The following is a 19,322-nucleotide window of genomic DNA, read 5'->3' as shown; positions in this document are numbered from 1 at the left end:
AGGCCTGTTTAATAGAATAGTGGGCGTTTAAGACAGATATGGTGAAAGGAGTAGAGGATTGGCGATGACTGCCTTTTTATTTCCATGTGACATTTGTTGATTTCTGAGGATGTGACTTGCCAGACTAGGTTACTATACTGAAGGACAGGACAGTTTTTTTTGTTTTGTTTTGTTTTGTTTTGTTTTTTTCAAAAATGGAGAAGAAAATACAATATAAAGGACTGAAATGTAATTTGGACTCAAGTGTCCCTGAACTACTTCTGTTTCACATCAGTGCATTTCAACCCAATTTCAGTATCATGCAGCGTATTGAGTAACATTACACTTTAAATTACAATGTATTTCTCTAAAATATGTATTCACACACAGTACTGTCCAAAAGTCATAGGCAGCCTTTAGCTTTGATGTTTTTACAGGGTTGTAATGGGTGTACGTATCTTTATTTCTACCAAGAAATGCTCAGGAAATATGTGCACAGTATTGAAAAACAAATAAACACAAACGGCTTCTGCAGGTAAAAAGATGATTTAAGAAAACATTAAGACGGTCAACCCCAGAGTGTTTAAGATTTACAGAATCTAAATGGAGCTCACACTAAAAACTGACTTTACCTGCAGAAACTGTTTATATAAATATATACATTTCTGTTCAAATTACAGTTCAATTAGAACAGTAATTTATACATTTCATACTAGACAAATGTTAGTAAAAGAAATATACATAAATAAGTACAAAATGTGTCTATTACAACCCTGCAGACACAGCGAAGCTAAAAGCTACCTAGGCTTTTACACAGTACTGTAAGTTACTGACCTTTCAGTGGCACTAATCAGATTTTTGGAACTTTGTTTGTCTATTTTATTTATGTCTTATATTGAGACATTAACTTAAACAGCAAATATTTCTATATGAAGGTTTTCTTGAAGTTGCATGAGTCCAAATCCTCCATGACAGGATACACTTATGTTGGTTTTGTGCCTTCTCTGTATCTCTCTGATTTGATGACATTACATGGCCATTTCATTTGCTTTAAACATCTGTGAATATCGGTATCCATCATGACATACACTACCATCCACTAGGTGCTTGATACAATTATAAGCCCCCACCCCCAACGCACTGCTGGAGCTATTTTAGGTCAGCACCGCACATTTTTCTCTGACACCATTTGACAGCTCAGGCAACAGCTCTGATAGGTAAAGGTCAGAGAGGAAGAGAGTGTGCACTCGTATAGAATACAGTTGCTTTAGCTCCCTTTCATTACCGGTGCTTTGTGCTCACTTCTGAGATCTGTTTTGCAGCTGAAGTAGATGTGTGGAGAAGGGCACTCAAGTGGAACCCAGCTATTACCTTCAAAGGCTGTAAGAGATAAGAATTGTAACCATCACAGGGAATCAAAGACATGCATTCTGCTGTTTTATTCTTTCTTTTATTTATTTCTTTGAGATGATTTCTAACCCTCCTTCTAATCATTAAGCCTAAAAGCGTCCCCCTTTGAAGCTCCTCATCTGTTAACTCTCACCCAGCTCCTCTTCTCCCTCTCCTTCTTTTGTTAGATACAGAAGCTTTAGATTTACAATGTGAAGATTAAAGTTCAAACACAGAAAGTGGTGCTGGTTTCAATTGTCTTCCATCCACTCTTTATTACTCAAACAAAGTGAATGCCCTCCGGGGTATCTTAGACTAAGAGGCTGTTATGGTCTGGGCAACGAAATTAATTATCTAAACATGTTCAGTGTTTTAGCAGCCATGTAGTGAAACATTTACAACTGGAAGCCGTACAAGCTCGACACAGGTAGTTACAGCTGGAATCATAACTGACTACGTTTATATGAACTAATATTCTCTATCATTTTTTGCATTTTTTTTTTTTTGTTGTTGCATGACTGATGCCTGTCACTGACTTACATTGGTATCATTTCTGTGGGCCCAGATACCCCAAAAAGAGAGAAAAAAAAATTAATTTAGTTCTCTTACTTGCTACATTTTTCATTCACAAATGTAAGTTCTGTAACACAAAACCAAATATTATTTATTTTTTGAAAGATGTTGAACTTTATTCAAAGCTGTTAGATAAATCTGGAAACAAAAAGGCTCTAAAAACCATCAGTATTTGCTCTGATTTGTACATTGTATTGTAGTGTATTCCCTCTGGCAAACTTGTTCTGTTATTTTCTTGTTGTATTCCTTGTTTGTATACTCTACTTCATTCAATAAAGATTTAATGAAGAAAAAAAAAAACTTCTGTAGGTTCATCATGTGATACTATGACAGATTTGAGGTAGGGAGCAGTGCCTTGCATTGTGGGCTGCTCACGAAAACGACATGCTGACTTCTGTTGTCTTTTGTAGTTTTACCCAAAAATTGAAATTGAGTTTTTAGAGGAAAAAAATAGGGATTTTATTTTTTACCAAAATCACGCGTCCCTAGTCCTCTATCTATATTCCAGTTTACATGCAGCCATGCATACTCTAGTAAAAACATGTTTTTATAGCAGACACTCCACGGTGTGAACTCAGACTACTAGGGTTGCAATGGGATGGAACATTTCTGGACACCCTCCAGGAATTTTGCATGGGATCTTTGGAAATGTTCTAAATGGGAAAAATTTCCATGGGATTTATGGGAGTTTATGGGAATTAACTGGAAATTTGGGGTAATTGACACAAAATGTGCAAACATAAAAAAAAAGACATGAATGTAAACATTTTGTTTTGTCATAGGCCTATCTTTGCAAAATAATACGTTAAAAAAATGCATTTCAGCAGACTTATTTGTAAGAACTTTATCAAGTTTTTATTATTTTATTGATCAATTCTGTCACTGAGCAACAAAAACATGAATGATGTAGTAAAATATTACTTATCTCCCCAGACCCCACCCATTCAAAATTTGGATTGAATTTGAAGGATGATAGAGGAAATTGGGTTTTTTTAGTCAAGAAAACAACCAGATTTCCTCAAGATTGTGCTAAAATGAATTTTCCCAACTATATTTTAAATCACTGATAAGAGCCAACTGTCAGTTTTGTAAATTCCAGGGTTTTTCTTTTATAATTTTATTTTTTCATTTGGGAACATATTTTATAACAGAGCAAAACAAACAAACAAACAAACAAACAAACAAACAAAACTAAGTACATTTGTATATCATGTCTGAAAAATCAACAATGGTAAAACATGAAATGTAACATAAATGTATTCCATATAAGTTCTCAGTTTAGAAAAAAAAACAAATTAAAAAAGAACAACTCTTCTTGAAATAAGTCTTCCCTTTTTTGGGTTATATTTTGTTAAATAGCATTCATCAGAACAAAAAGATGTCACATTTTTCTCTTATTTTTACTATTATTATTTCAAAATCCGCACAAGTTTCAACTCCATTACATTCAACCAGTACAAATAGAACTTGTCATTTCCAGTTAAGTTAAATCTGGCCTCAATGGGGTGATATATACAATCTATTCTGACCACATTTCCATAAATGTATCCTGCTTTACTTTGAATGAAGACGACAGTTTCTCCATTACATAGATTTCATAGATTGCTTTAAACCAGTCCTCAAGTTGTGGTGCATCTGGTTGGAGCCACTTCCTTGTCAGAGCTTTTTTCCCTCCAATAAGTAGTACTCTCATTAAAGTAAATTCCAGGTTTATTCTTGTTTATTCCCATCAAATCCCATTCAATCCATTCCAATTTTGCAACCCTACACCCTACCTCTTTTTTTCCTCTCACCCTTTTTTGTTTGCCTTGTAAGCATTGCAGCCGAAATTTGACATAAATAACTTGAATACATACGCCTGTGACTGAAATATACAAGAAAATCAGTGATGGGGATCTAACATGTCATTAAAAGTGGTGGAAAATTAAGTGCAAATGGGGGTTGAAATTGTTGAAAATGACATTTCTATTAGTTCCATCCATCTGTTTTTTTTTGTACAGATGAATGGAGATGATTGTCACACTTGCACTATAACTGCCTTATGCTCAAATAATTGCAATAAGATCGCCATGTATTAATCATGACAAGAAAATGGAAATTCTATACGCATGAACAGCAGAGATCTCCACACTTAATGCATGTTTTTCACCCAATGGTAAATGTTCACGGCTTGTTATGCCATGTAATGATGTGTGAGGTTTACGTTTCTACTTGTGTGTTGTTTATCCTTCAGTATCGAATCGGGCAGCTCTACATGATCAGCAAACACAGCCACGAACAGAGCGATCGAGGGGAAGGTGTGGAGGTCGTCCAGAATGAACCCTACGAAGACCCGACACATGGCCAAGGACAGTTCACAGAGAAACGAGTCTACCTCAACAGGTCAGTGCAACACTTTTCTTAGTTGCGAGGAGAGCTATTTCCAAAGTACTAACATGTTGCTTCTTTAGCTAAATTAATGGGAGATTATTTATATAATCTAACACATACAATAACTAAGATTCTAGTTAGGGACATTAGTGACATAATAGTAACTAAACCCATTTTCCAGTCTCAGGTATGTAGATTATTTTAGTGATGTTGCTATTGATCAGTTATTCTAGTCAAGAATCCAAACAAAACAAAAATGATCCAACAAGTGGTTCCAGGCACAACAAACCCCACCCGTCACACATAATGTAGCTTATTTTGGCATCGATCTAGCTGATGTCATCATGTCTATGCATGTGTTGATGTCAGCATATCAGTTACCTCTATATATGTGCCACGTTTGAAGTAAACTGAAACAAAATTGATGTTTTATAGACATCTGAAATTTTGTCCATTATAAGTAAATGAGAGAAGAAAAGAATGTGTAAAAAATGCAGAAAAAGTTTAACTTTGACTTACTTTTCCCAAAATATAATGACATCTATTCTGGATCACTGGTAATCTATGAGCTAAATTTGGTATGAATTCAAATATTAGCTTTGCTCCTACAGACATGTGAAATTTTGTCCATTGCAAGTAAACTAGCGCAATGACCCATGGGAATCCACAGGTTCCAGAAGCAGCAGAGTTGATAAAATGGGGAGCTGAGCTAAGCTTACTGGTGTAATACACTGACTAGGACAGTGCTTTTCAACCTTGGGGTCAGGACCCAATGGGGGGTCACCTGGAATTCAAATGGGGTCACCTGAAATTTCTAGTAATTGATTTAGAAAAAAAAAATTACTAATAAAAAATGTGCTTTACTAATTCAATATATATGTCATTATAATTAAAACACCACACTTTTCCCAATAAAAATTTAAAAAGCTGCATTATATACATTATATAGCCTAAATGTTGTCTAAAATTGATGTTTAGCTGTTTGCAACATAGTATAACAAAATATTACATGATCAAAAACAAATTAATTTTAGCAAAAAAATGTCTGCGTTTTGAATGTCTGGGGTTGCCACAGATTTGTGATGTTAAAATGGGGTCACAAGCCAAAAAAGGCTGGGAACCACTGGGTTAGGAAAAAATATAATGGCCCTCGTTTTGTTTTGTATTGAAATCAAAAGTAACAGATAAGAATGCATTCATAGTTACCTGATATATGTGTTTGAAAGGGCTTTACATTATTACTGTATGACTTTATCACATTCACATGACTTGATGACTTGACTAGTGTGTGATCGCAGCCCGACCCGGTTCTCCCATCATGTCCCGGTGCTTCCGTTGACCCGGATCCATTCAATCAACAGTTTTACTGGTTCAGACATTTGAAATTTCAACCATCATAACTAAATGGAGAAAAAAAAGAGCAAAAATTCATAAAAAATTTGAACTTGACCTACTGTCCCCAAAATGTAATCACATCTATTCTGGGTCACTGATAATCTATAAACCCAATTTGGTATGAATTCAACCAATAGTTTTGCTGTTAGAGTGTTAACAATCAAACAAAAAAACAAACAAACTTAACCAAAAACAATACCCCTTGCCTCCCCTTCAGGGGGCGGAGTAAAAATCAGTAGAATTGTCAAAATTCATCCATGAATGTCAGGGATCAGAGGTAACTAGAAGGAAAATAAATTCGTATTTTTGGCTAAAATGTGATATCTGCATAACTTTAATCTCCTAGCACTACTGCTTCATTTTATGCAGATATCACGATTTAGCCAAACATATGACTTAGGCAGTTATGCTATGAGGCTAACGAACATTTCGACAGAGTATTGAGTAGCACCTCATTACAAAAACAGTGGAATATTGATGTGAATTCACTACAGTAGTGTCCAGTGGGTTAAAAGTGTTAAAGTTGACATTTAGGTGGTGGTCTTACTACAGAACACACTGGTCAAAAACTTTTCACTTTAGCCATGACCTTTCCCAAATCTGTGAAAGTCGAGTAGGAAGCCCAGTGGATATCTGTATACTGTATCAGCTGGCTAAGATAACATTCAGCCATTTGACAAATACACTGCCAGGCCAAAAAAAAAGCCACACATGCAATATTTCACTGCACCAGCTTTGGTTTTGATTACAGGAGACGTTCACTGGGACATCTTTTTTTGCCATATAATGCTCATGTCGTGTCACAATAAGGTTCATAATATTTTTTCCATCCATAGTTGCATTAATTTTTGATTATTGATGATGGAGAATCGGACAGCTGCATCAAGTTTTCATCACATCCCAAATTAGAGTCTGGTCTTTATGGAGGTTAATCCATGTGTGTAAATGACATCTCATTCTCCCTGAACCATTCTGTCACAAACCTGATGATCGGGATGAAATGAGAAGTGAGAGGGTACTTGTTGCAGTTCGAGTTAAACAAACAGCCTGGCCAAAAAGAAGTAACAGCCTGGATTGAATTTAACAAATGGTTCAGATCCTTCCATTGGTAAATTCTACAGTGGTTAATAATAGCCCCTTTTACACAGCACTTCTGTTATGTGAATAATTAATCTTTATTCCGGAATGACGTCTGTGTAAACAAAATGGTTGGACCATTTGGTTCCACCTTTATCGCAGGTCTGTAACGCCTCTGGAGGTAGTAACAGAGCCGTGATAAAGGTGGAGTTATGATTCTGTAACGCTATGTAAAAAAGGTGTGTTGTTTTGATGACGTGTTGCATGTGCGACCCCTGTGCCGGGGGGGATTTAAACATGAGCACAGGCTGTGTACAGTAAACAAACATTTCAACATGACTAGAAAGATGTTGAACTGGGGAGATGCCGAGAACCACAAGCTGTTGTCACTTCGGGCAGAGGACTCTATCTATGCTAACATTTGTGGAACGGTGAAAGACTGGAAAGGTTAGCAACACCTCTACGCTCTGGTATTTCCAACGTGCAAGGTAAACGTCATACTATATGCTGCGTCACCGCCCCTTTGATTCCGGAACGCAGGTCCACTGTGTGAAAGTCCAGCCTGTCTCACCTCTGTTACTCCTTTGTCTTGGCTGTGGAAATCGGGCAATAGTGGAAAAAAGGTGGGATCACTATCTCACCTTTTTTCCGGGATTTCCATGTAAAAGTGGCTTATGTTTCAGCTGTAACAGGTTATTTAACTCTAACTGATGCAGTAAGTAGCCTCTCATGTCTCTAATGTCAAAAAGATTGGACAATGCCAGGATTGATCAGGATCATCAGGTTTGTGACACAATGGTTCAGGGAGAATGAGACATTATTTACACGCATGGATTAACCTGCATATAGACCAGACTCTAATTTGGATGTGATGAAGACTTGATGCAGCGGTCTGATTCATCATCATCAATAATCAAAAATTAATGCAACTGTGGATGGGGTAAATATTATGAACCATAAGCATTATGTGGCCAAAAAAAGATGTCCCAGTGAATGTCTCCTGTGTGCAAAACCATAGGTAGTGCAGTGAAATATTGCATGTGCAACTTTTAGTTTTTGGCCAGGCAGTGTATAATAACAGTACACTCATAGTGACTGCATTCCCCAAACTGCATTCCATAAACTTCTGTGTGTGTATCTGCGTGTGGGCCTGTGTACAGATGCTCTTCTGAATCCTCCACACACAAAATCCTCAAAGAGAGAAGGCGAAATGTGTGATAAAGAGTAAGACGATGAGTAAATGACAGCAGGAGAGAAATAAAGAAAATCAGGGCAAGAGAGAAAGAAAAGACGGAGGGGAGCGGAGATGCTGTAGGCCATTTGTTTGAGCACAAATACCTGTGTCAGCAATCGCTGTGCTGAACTAATTATGGTGAGTCAGCACAGCACAGCTCTGCTCTGCAGAGGAGAGGAGGAGGAAGCAGGGGGAGCAAACAGTATTAAGTTGGCTTTCCACTAAGGTGTTTAATTTACTTCTGTTTGAACAAGAAAACAAAGAGCATAAAGGCACAGTTTTAAATCAAGTTCTCTATTTTCACAGACATAAAAATACACATTCTGGTGTCTTTGTTTGGATACTCAAAAAGAACCAAAATTACATAAAAAGGGTCCAGACGAAGTGGTAGATTCTGCGTTATGGGTGGTACGGCAGATTTGATTCCAGTGCCGGTCGGTGTGGGCCTTTCTGTGTGGAGTTGGCATGTTGTTCCTGTTTCTACAGTCGCCCCCTCACCATCCACAGATATGCACCATATCTGGTTATTTGGTGAAACCACATCGACCATAGGTGTGAATATGAGAATGAGTGGTTGTTCTTCTGTATCCCTGTGATGAACTTGCAGCACCTCCAGGGTGAACCCGGCCTTTGCCCACTGGCAGCCAGGATTGGCCCCCGGGACCCCTGTGACCATCACAAGGACTTACCAGTTCAGAAAATGGATGGATGATGTGTTATGGAAAAGACTTGAGTTACAGTTTTCCAAGTAACTTTAAAGTAGTGTAATTAGTGGGGGATTTGGTAGCTGATTGGGGAAACTCAGGGCTGAGCAGTGTAATAACCAAAGTTAAATGATGGTATTAACTCACCTCGACTTGACTTGATTTAACTTTGTTTTGGTGCAACATTATATAAGATTTTTCAATGTACTGGTTTTAATGTCTTCCAATCTATGATCAGTTTATCAAGATAGAGTTGACTTGAAGCATTTCTGGAAATTCCCAGCTGCCCTGGTTTGATGTCCAATGTCGCTATGAGGTGACACAGATTCATACTAATACCATGATGATTGTGCATGGTTTTCCAAAGCGAGTTGAGCTGACACTGCAAGGTGAAAGCAGCTTAAGACAGTGGAACTTAACAAGGTGGAAAACTTTGACAATGCAAACCTTTTGCACATAAACCATTTTTATAATGACGTTATGTTCAATGCATTTTTGCATACAGTACAAACATTCTGCATGAAGTCAACTAGAGACAGTCTGGACAACTATACAAGAACATGTATAGCAGATGCATCACCTTGTGTCATTAACTTTTCACGCATCATTCTTTATTGATGAACAACATACATTGAGTGACAGACATTTGGGTTTAAAAACCTTTATTTTATTTAATTCCTGACGTTCATCTTTGATTTTTCTTGACTAAAATCTGATCATTTCAAGTGAAGATGGTGTATTTTAAATAGGGATGTCCGATATTGGCTTTTTTGCCAAAAACCGATATGCCGATATTGTCCAACGCTTAATTTCCGATTCCGATATCTACCGATATCGCTGCCGATATATGTGGGATATTAAACTAATTTTAGGTAACATCACATGTTGATTTTCAAGATAAAATTGATTTCCTATTTACATTTTTGACTCTTTCTCATTTACCAACAGTAACACTGTATTCCAAATCACAAAATAAAATAATAATAACAACAATAATAATAATAACAAACAGCTTTAAGATATCCCATCATTCCACAAAATATTAGAGGAATCTACACCAAACTTTAGACCAAACATCTTCTAAAGCACCAGGTTCCTTCTAAACCTATCACATTTACATACATCAGTTATAAGTCTTCCACATAGTAGTTTAGTTTTTTGATATAAACACTTCAATATTCCTCATTTTCAAGAAAAAAAGAAACAAATGCACTAAATACTGTAGATTTCTGGCCTTTGCTTGGCTGCACCAGGTCCTCCTGTTGGACCACCTGCTGTGTTTGATCTGGAAATAATTATATGGACATCTAGTTATTTATCTATGTATGAATATATGTATGTATTTATTTATTTATTTCATACTAAAGCCAAATCCAACAGTGTCTTACATGTGTCCCTGCTGACATTTTACAGCTGAATCTGTTCTGTGTCCTCAGTCTGAATCTGAACTCACTCTAACAGGTGCACACTGTCCTTTGTCTTGTCCCATGTCTGTGTGTCTGTCTTCTCCTTGAATGTCCACTAGAAATGTCTCTTTTCTCTTCCTCCTGTCAATTTCTCCGTGTCGCTCCTTGCCGCCCCCCCTTCGTGTCGGACCTGAGTCGCTCCGTGTTTCCTGTGTTCCGTGTCTGTCTCCCTCACCTTCTATTTCTCCGTTCCTGTCTCTAAATGGTTCTTCTGTAACTCCATCATATATTGAATTGTCAGACTCTGTCTCCATAATCATCTTTAAGGCTTTTGAAACTGTGCGCGGTTCCTGCACAGTCTGCATTTCCTCATTCAGTGACTGCCGCTGGATGCGTTGCCATGGGATACGGAGACTCCAGTGCAAAAACATAAAACCCGGTCCGTCATTTTTCCGAAAAAGCTGCTTAATTGTTTGTTTCTGGACTAAGGAAAGTAATTCACACGATCCGCAACAGCTTCAACTACAGTATAACAGTGAAAACACGGACTGACGGAAAATCTTGTCATTGGCGGAGAAAGAGTTAAGTTGTGGAAAAAATGCCGTATTTATTATTTATTTTCTCTCCCTCCCTCCATGAGTCTATTACAGTGTGGCAACTCTACTGTACAATTCTGAAAACTGCACATTTCTTTCAGCTACAAGCAATGCTTCATTTACGCGTCGGTAAATGCCGGTGAGATCAAGGCATTATTTTATCAGTTTTAATAATAGGCAAAAAAAACGATACCGATATTCACCGATATAACATTTTTATGCCAATATCGGGCCGATAATATCGGTGGGCCGATATTATCGGACATCCCTAATTTTAAATATAACTGATGGAGAGATAAACAGACAGACTTAACACATGTAGGAATAACAGCTGAATGCTGCAGCAAAAATCCTTCATGTCACATACTGGAAATGTTCATTTGTTGGAAGGTGATAAAATCCATACTAACAGAAGGGTGATGACTTCAAGGACAAATTAAACAAAGGAAATTATCAAAAATAATTTGATAACCTGAGCTATGTCTATAATGGGGCGGTGGATAGCACTCGTGCCTCACAGCAAGAGGGTCCTGGGTTTGATTCCAACACCAGTCGATGGGGGTGGGACCTTCCTGTGGTTCTCTCCAGGTACTCCGACTTCCTCCCACCATTCAAAGACATGCACTGATAGGTTAATCACTTAATCTAAATTGCCCATAGGTGTGAATTGAGAGTGGTGTTTTGTCTCTATATGTCAGCCCTGCGATGAGCTGGTGACATGTCCAGGGTGTACCCCGCCTTCACCCATAAGAAGCTGGGATAGGCTCCAATGACCCCTGTGACCCCAGTGAGGATAAAGCGGGTTCAGAAAATGAATGAATGTGTATAATGGAAATACGGAATATTTTTGTGTTTTTAATCATTTTATAGTTTCTAGATTAGTATGCAATGAACGGTAGTCCTGTTTCTTATCGCAACATATTTTCATTTTTATACAAAATGTGTATTATGAATCAGTAAATCATAAGGACATTAAAGTCACAGGATAACAGGAACAATCCCATATACATTTCTCAACTAAGAGCAGATAAAGCAAATGCGAAAGTGCGACTGATTGATATTTCAGTAAAGTACTGACTGTCTTCAAGCCAGTTGTTATTTCAAATGTATGCACTGTTTCACACAATTTCAACAGCTTACCTCCTGTTCCTTCTGTACGCAGAAAAAAATGTAATAGAGGGAAGGTCAGAAAAGGGAAAAAAAAAGAAGAAAGTAAGAAAAAAAGAAAAGAAAGATAGATAAAGAAATCCAAACGAACCAAGCTCTTAACATTCACATCTGTTTGCATCCACAGCTGCACTGACCTTTCTAGACTGGCTGACATTTTCTTTCAATAAAATGTTCATTTTTCAGGATGAACATGACACGGTGCATAAATACACTCACAAGGCATGTCATGGTGGTCTCACACACACACACACACACACACACACACACACACACACACACCTGGACCTGCCATGGACAGTGATAGGTTGGGTTGTTATAGAAGAATCTGCTTTCCCGACTGTTTGACAGAACACCAAAAAACCCTAAGACTGATAAATCCGTAGCAAGGCAGTCTAATACAATCCAAGCATATAATGAGCAATAAATAAAATATAATAATAGTAGAAAAAAAACATTTACACTATATAACAGGAGCCTAACCATATGAAAACACTGAATTTAATAGAAAAATTTAGACTTTGCTGATGTATCATAGATAGAGAGATAGATACTTTATTAATCCTGAGGGAAATTCAAGTATTCAGCAGCTTTGCATACAGCACAGGAAGACAAAACAGGCAGTTTAGTGACCAGATTAACATTAACATTAACCCATAAAGACTCAAACATTCACTGACAACCAAAACCATCTACTGTTTAATACCTATTGATCCACTAATCCTATGTAATAATTGTAAATAATTGGTGTAAAATACAGTTATTCATCTTTTCACGGTCATCAGATATGACCCATTTGGACGTTCAAAGGCTCCGTAGTGAACGTAGAAACACCGTCATCTTCTACAACATTCATTCACCAATAAAACCTAAGGAGTTGGATCAATGACAGTAGATGGAGACAGTTGGTTTATGTTCAGTTCATGATAGATTTTGTTGAAAAAGTCAATTTTTTCAAAATTTTCTCTGTTTTAATTTAATAACCATAGAATTTTCTCTGAGCTATAATGAACAGCTACATGATCAGTAAGTTAAATATAGGGAAAAATACATGATTTACACTGAAAAATGCAAAATATAGAGGATAATATTATAATAAATGGTGGAAAATCACTTCAGAAAGATGAAATAGAACTGCCACAAAACTAACACTGGGTCTTTATGGGTTAAAGTTAGTATATACTCTAATAGCTAAAATAAACTCTATAGCTAAAAAACTTACTCTAAAAAACTTCCTGGACAATACTGTAAACAAAACACTAATAATTGAAAAATCTGTAGGAAACTAAATGTATTGTCTTTTTTCCCCCCTTTTTAAAATTCATAAACTCGCCACCACCACCCCTCTTCGGAGGACAACTTTATTTCTAATTACAGCTCGTGTTTAAGTAACAATCTCCAACGTCATATTCACATGTTCATTCATTCCTTGCTTGTATACATATACATAGAGGGAGGGGTTATATAGACGAAAGTGTACAGAGACAGGACGGGACAAGCCAGACAAGACAAAAACAGATACTGATTACATATTCATCATTATACATTGGTGTGTGTGTGTGTATGTGTGTGTGGACGCACCGATCCGATACCAGTATCAGGCATCGGCTCCAATACTCAATGTGTGTACTTTTATTCGTACTTGTAAAAGTAATCCGATACAAATGCACCGATACCACTTACAGCCGTGTGACATTCACAGTTCAGTGCAGCAGGTACGCGGCGGTGGAATAATGTGTGTGGAGTGTGGGGATTTTTCAAAAATGACGGTGATAAAAGTAAAGCTGACTGCAAGTAATGTTAAAGACACAGACTGATATGGATGCAGCGTTCTGTCTGTCCTCTGTGTACATTCCATCCGTTTTCCAGGTGATGGCGGATGTGTACCCAGACAGAGAATACCAGCGGGAACCATGGAGGTAGAGGATCTGTTCAAAGAGCGACTGTGCGAGTTAGTGAAAAACTAATGACAGATTTATGACAACTACCCAGGGCTGGGCCGGTTTCTGTCCTACTTATAATATTATGGGGGTACAGAGCGGTGTGGACCACTGCCAGTGGAAGTGAAAACTAAACTTATCGCTCATTTCTCTTTTCTCTACCTGCTGTAACTTCGCTTTTAAACCTTACCAGTGAAAACGCTGCAATATTAGTATCACAGTAGTGTTACCTCTGTCATCTCCACATTATTACTGACTTTCTTCTTCTCTAAAAACTTTACTCTTCTTCGTGGTATTTGTCCAGTATGGTTAATTAAGAGCGGCCCCCCCTGTGGATTAATTGAGAAACGCTCATTCCAACGCATTAAATGTCAGTAGCAGCGCCTTGTTCCAGTCAGACTAATGACAATGACAATAAAGCACATTTACAAAAGGAACTAAGAACTGGAATGGGATTATTAAGTACTCATATCGGTACTTGGTATCAGGAAGTACTCAAATGTAAGTACTCTTAGTCGGTCTGGAAAAAAGTGCTATCGGTGCATCCCTACTATTTACACATTTCAGGGCCCAGTGATTTAAAGTGCTCATATATATGTATTCAGATTATTCGGTTGTAATTAATACTCCACTGCCCCGTTCTACTGGCCATCCATCTGGCTGTGCAACCACTAAACATTTAGCTCTGATTCACCAGCAGGAAAGTCAATCTGGACTTGTTCTGTCACCCTTCAAGCGCTCCATTAGCCCTCGCAATCTGTGTAGCTTCTCTTCTCTATTTAGTTTGATCCCGTCTGACCCAAACATCAATTCCATTCCCCTGCTGTCAATATCCTTCATTAAGAGTAAAGACAGCCTGGTTGATTTTATGATCAACTAAAGCCACACATCCTTGGATGTTTTCTGCTCAGGGTTCTACCAGGATTTTTTTTTTTTTTTTTTTTTTTTTCTAATACAAATGCAGGCTTTGGCGTGAAAACTCTTGAGAAGCCACCCACTATGCTTGCACGCTTGGCAACGTGGGCTCCATCACAGCAGCTCCTGGCAAAGATCTATAAAAGAACAAGAAGGGAATGAGAGAAATCAACAGATGGAGGTGTAGGAGGAGTGTCAGTCTCTTTTGTTGCAAGAGAGAAAGTACGAGAGAGAGAAAGAGAGAGAGAGACATAAGGAAAGAAAAGAGAGAGGGAGCGAGCCTGCCAGCGTTCATACAATGTGACCGTCAGAGGCTGTTTTTATTCACAGCTGTCACGATGCAACGGGTGCCATTTTTGTTCTCCTTAAGAAATGGTTCGCCATGTCAGTCAAAGGAAGCGCAGATGAGGGAGGCTCAAATTAAAGTCTGCGCATGTTTGCGTTTGGCCTGCGTTATATTCTCAGTGTAGAGTCAGATATAATCTCACCGAATTTAGGGTTTGAGAACAGAGAATGTCAAGCACAAGAGTACGAAGTCTCCCAATTCCCATAGTAGCTGTGTTCTGTATGTTTAAGACCAGTGATGACATAGATCAGTCAGAGGGGCTTATATACAAAGAAAAATACAAGTTGAGTAGAGGAACAACTGAGCAAAACACATGAAAATGATATGGAATTAATAGTGCTACCAATGTTTCAGTGAACCATTATTGTCTGTGTGGATTTGTCGATTAATTTTTTTTAATGAATCAATGAGTTAATCAATGAATTGTCTGTAAAACACCAATTAACATAGAGAAGATGAAGCCCAAGAAGTCAAGTACAATAGTAAAATCAGAAACCAGAAAATTATTCAAGAATGTTGACTTTATTGCTTAAAAATATTCCTCAGACTCAAACTCAGAATGAACAGTGGATCTGCATTCTGGAATCAAAGGGGCGGTGACGCAGCACAATTAATTGTGTGACGTGTAACTTCTGCATCGGAAATACCCTGAGCATAGCGGTGTTGCTAACCTCTCCAGAGTCAGCCCTCCTTTCACCGTTCCACAAATGTTCGCATGGATAGAGTCCTCCACCTGAAGTGCCAACAGCTCGCGGATCTCAGTGTCTCCCCAGTTCAACGTCTTTCTGGCTGCATTGATATGTTTGTTTATATTTGTTTTTCAAATCCCCATGTTGAGTGGGGTTGCACATGCAGTACGTCATCAAAACTTTACACCTTGGTTGTGGAACGAGCAACAGGTGTTCCTTTTACATAGTGTTCCAGAATCATGATTCCACCTGTATCATGGCTCTGTTACTACCTCCAGAGGTGTTACAAAGCCACGATAAAGGCAGAACCAGATGATCCCACCATGTCATTTACACAGTTCTGGAATAAAGGCGAAATATTCCCATAACAGAAGTGCTGTGTAAAAGGGGCTATTAACTGAACATAAACCCAGCTTCTCCATCCACTGTCATTTATCAAACTCCATGGGTTTTACTGACGAATCCATGTTGTAGAAGATGACGGTGTTTCCATGTTCACTACAGAACCTCTGAACGTCCAAATGGGTCATATCTGATGACCATGAAAAGATGACAAACTGTATTTTACACCAATTATTTACATGTATTGATAGGATTAATGGATCAATTGGTATTAACCCTTTCATGCATGAATTATGAGAACCTAATCAAGATTTTTTTCCTAAGTATTTTTATTCTTCTTTAGGTGTGGAAAAAAAACAATGCGATTCAACTTTTTTTTTTGTTTTATGAACCTATGTTTCATGGAGTTGCAAAAATGTCCACTCAGCTGGACACCATTCATTTAATTTTTGAAGCAAAGAAACATGTATTTAGTGGCATACTGTGTGAAAACTATGAACATTTTTTTTAAATGCTGCTAATCTGATGTTTTCTGATGTCACATTTTAACATACTATAATACTAGTTATTAATCACTTTATGGAGATAATACACAAAAAAACAACTTTTTGTTTAAAAAAAAAAAACTGTTAAATACAGTCTAATAATAATAACAAGCAATTAATTTACACTAAACATGTTAGTGCAGATGAGGTTTATCAAGAACAGTAAAGTTACAGTAATGGTCTGAATGTCAGTGTATGGGATGATCTACTGTGTTGGCTGAAATGGAACTAAAACAATAAAATCCATGAATATATAAGAGAACAGCTTTGTAGTGACCACTATGCATGAAAGGGTTAAACAGTTTAGATCACTAGATGGTTTTGGTTGTTGGCAGTTGTTTGGATCTTTATGGGTTAAATGTAGTTAAACACTGACTCTATTCTTGCATGCAGAAAAAATTTTGTTTGGTCTCCTGCAGTGACTCTCATAAATTAAACCTGAAAGTGTTCTTTTCTCATTATTCTTTAGTTTCAGTGTTCTGTTCCTTTGAATTACATTTTCCTTTCACATGTGAAACAAGTTTTCGGTGATTGCAGTGATAACGGAAGCACTTTCATCCCCGTCGCTGCGTGTTCACAGTCTCTCTCCTCATTTGTCTCTATCTGTCTCGATGTGTCTCTGCAGTAAATTACCCAGCTGGGCTCGAGCAGTGGTTCCTAAAATCTTCTACGTGACAGAAAAAGCCTGGAACTATTACCCATACACCATAACAGGTGAGTATTACCACATAAATGTCCAGCTTCTCAGTCTAAATGAACCACTCTTTGATCACATACTCCACAGTAACACTCATGCGCCATGTCCAATCGTGTATCGAATCCGCCGAGATATTATTACCGAAAGAGCTTCTAACCTCTACTTCTTTTGTACTTGTGTAGAAATGGAGTCTACAGCAGCTCAGGAGGAATAGCTTAGCACTGCAGCCTCATAAAATACAGCACATCTTTAACCCTTTATAGTTCACTCATTGAAATACTCTGGAATTCAAAATTTAAACCACAGGTGTCAAACATGCGGCCCGGGGGGCAAACTGGCCCGCCAAAGGTTCCAATCCGGCCCATGGGATGAATTTGTAAAGTGCAAGTTAGGGTATCGAACTCAAAAATAATATCATAATAACCTATAAATAATGACAACACCATTTTTTTCCCTCTTTGATTTAGTGCAAAAAACATTAAATTATGAAAATGTTTACATTAACAAACTATCCTTTAACAATAAAATGTGAATAACCTGAACAAATATGAACAAACTGAAATGTCTAAAGAAAATTAAGTGCAATTTTAACAATATTCTGCCTGTTCATAAATGTTTTGTGTCTTTGTAGATCTGATCTGTAATGCATATATATATATATATATATATATATATATATATATATATATATATATGTATATATATATATATATATATGTATGTATATATATGTATATATATATATATATATATGTATGTATATATATATGTATATATATATATATATATGTATGTATATATATATGTATATATATATATATATGTATGTATATATGTATATATATATATATATATGTATGTATATATATGTATATATATATATATATATATATATATATATATATGTATATATGTATATATGTAAATGATAAGTCGAAGCAAAATATGGATAACATTGTACTAATATTTCTTAACAAATTTCATTGTTTTGAGGTTATTCACATCCTTTTTGTTTGGATAATTTGTAAACATAAATATTGGCATAATTGAATGTCTTTTTTTTTTTTTTGCACTAAAACAATTTGGAGTTGTCATTATTTATTGGCTACCATGCTATTATTTTACTGGTCCGGCCCACTTCAGATTAAATTGGGCTGAATGTGGCCCCCTGGAAGAAAATAAGTTTGACACCCCTGATTTAAACCATAGTGTGTTATTGGAGGACCTAACAAGACTTCACTACTTTTGTGGAATTTTTCAAATTTTTTTATTATGTAGAAAATCAAGATCAACGAAGTTACCAGATTTGGTTCCTTACCCGCAAGTAGCAAAAAAAAAAAAAATCAAAAAAAAAATCCAAGCAGTAAGTATTAAAAATACAAGAAAAACACATGTAAGGTGAAAGGAACATGTATTTTAGAACATTAGAACATCCCTTTTAGAACATTAGTCCAACGTAAGTGCTGATCCACACCTCTCCACATTCACATTATCCCTTTGAACATCATTCCTTACATTTGTACCATTACTTCATGGTACCTAACAAAGCAGGTACTAGGGATTTCATGAGAACCGATACTCACGATACCATTTGATACAATGATGAAAAAAGAATCGTCGATACTTATTTTTTTAATAAACGGAAAAACTGATGCCTGCGTAAGATTCGATACTATCACTAGGCTACTACTCTTCCAGAATTGATGGGTCAGTATGCGCCGACAGTACACATGCAACAGGTACAGGAACTCATGAAAGAATGGACACAGATGCAGCTAATGCGCCGCCTCGTCTAACGGACAAAAAAGGACCAAAAGTCGAGTGTGGAAGTATTTCAGTTAGACGACCACGATGCGATCATTGACACGCATAAGCCACTGTGTAAATGCCACCACCGCGGAATTCAAACAAAGGGGGAGGGGTACCACGAACCTAGCAAAGCACCTTCGAGACAGGCA

General features: G+C 37.2%; 1 protein-coding gene across 2 annotated transcripts in view; it reads left to right on the top strand.

Annotated features, from left to right (window-relative positions):
- Positions 1 to 19,322, top strand: part of LOC115422635 (cytoplasmic phosphatidylinositol transfer protein 1) — a 129,257-nt gene that overhangs the window by 89,222 nt on the left and 20,713 nt on the right. For both annotated transcript variants that reach the window (XM_030139065.1, XM_030139075.1), the window contains exons 2-3: positions 4,175 to 4,323; positions 17,293 to 17,381. In XM_030139065.1, the coding sequence (XP_029994925.1) occupies positions 4,175 to 4,323; positions 17,293 to 17,381 (238 nt within the window). The remainder of the gene's footprint in view (positions 1 to 4,174; positions 4,324 to 17,292; positions 17,382 to 19,322) is intronic.

The sequence above is a fragment of the Sphaeramia orbicularis genome, chromosome 1 (genome assembly GCF_902148855.1).
Source record: "Sphaeramia orbicularis chromosome 1, fSphaOr1.1, whole genome shotgun sequence".
In the NCBI taxonomy this organism is placed as follows: domain Eukaryota; kingdom Metazoa; phylum Chordata; class Actinopteri; order Kurtiformes; family Apogonidae; genus Sphaeramia; species Sphaeramia orbicularis.
The sequence above is the reverse complement of the archived record's forward strand: the minus strand, read 5'-3'. Positions and strand labels throughout refer to the sequence as shown.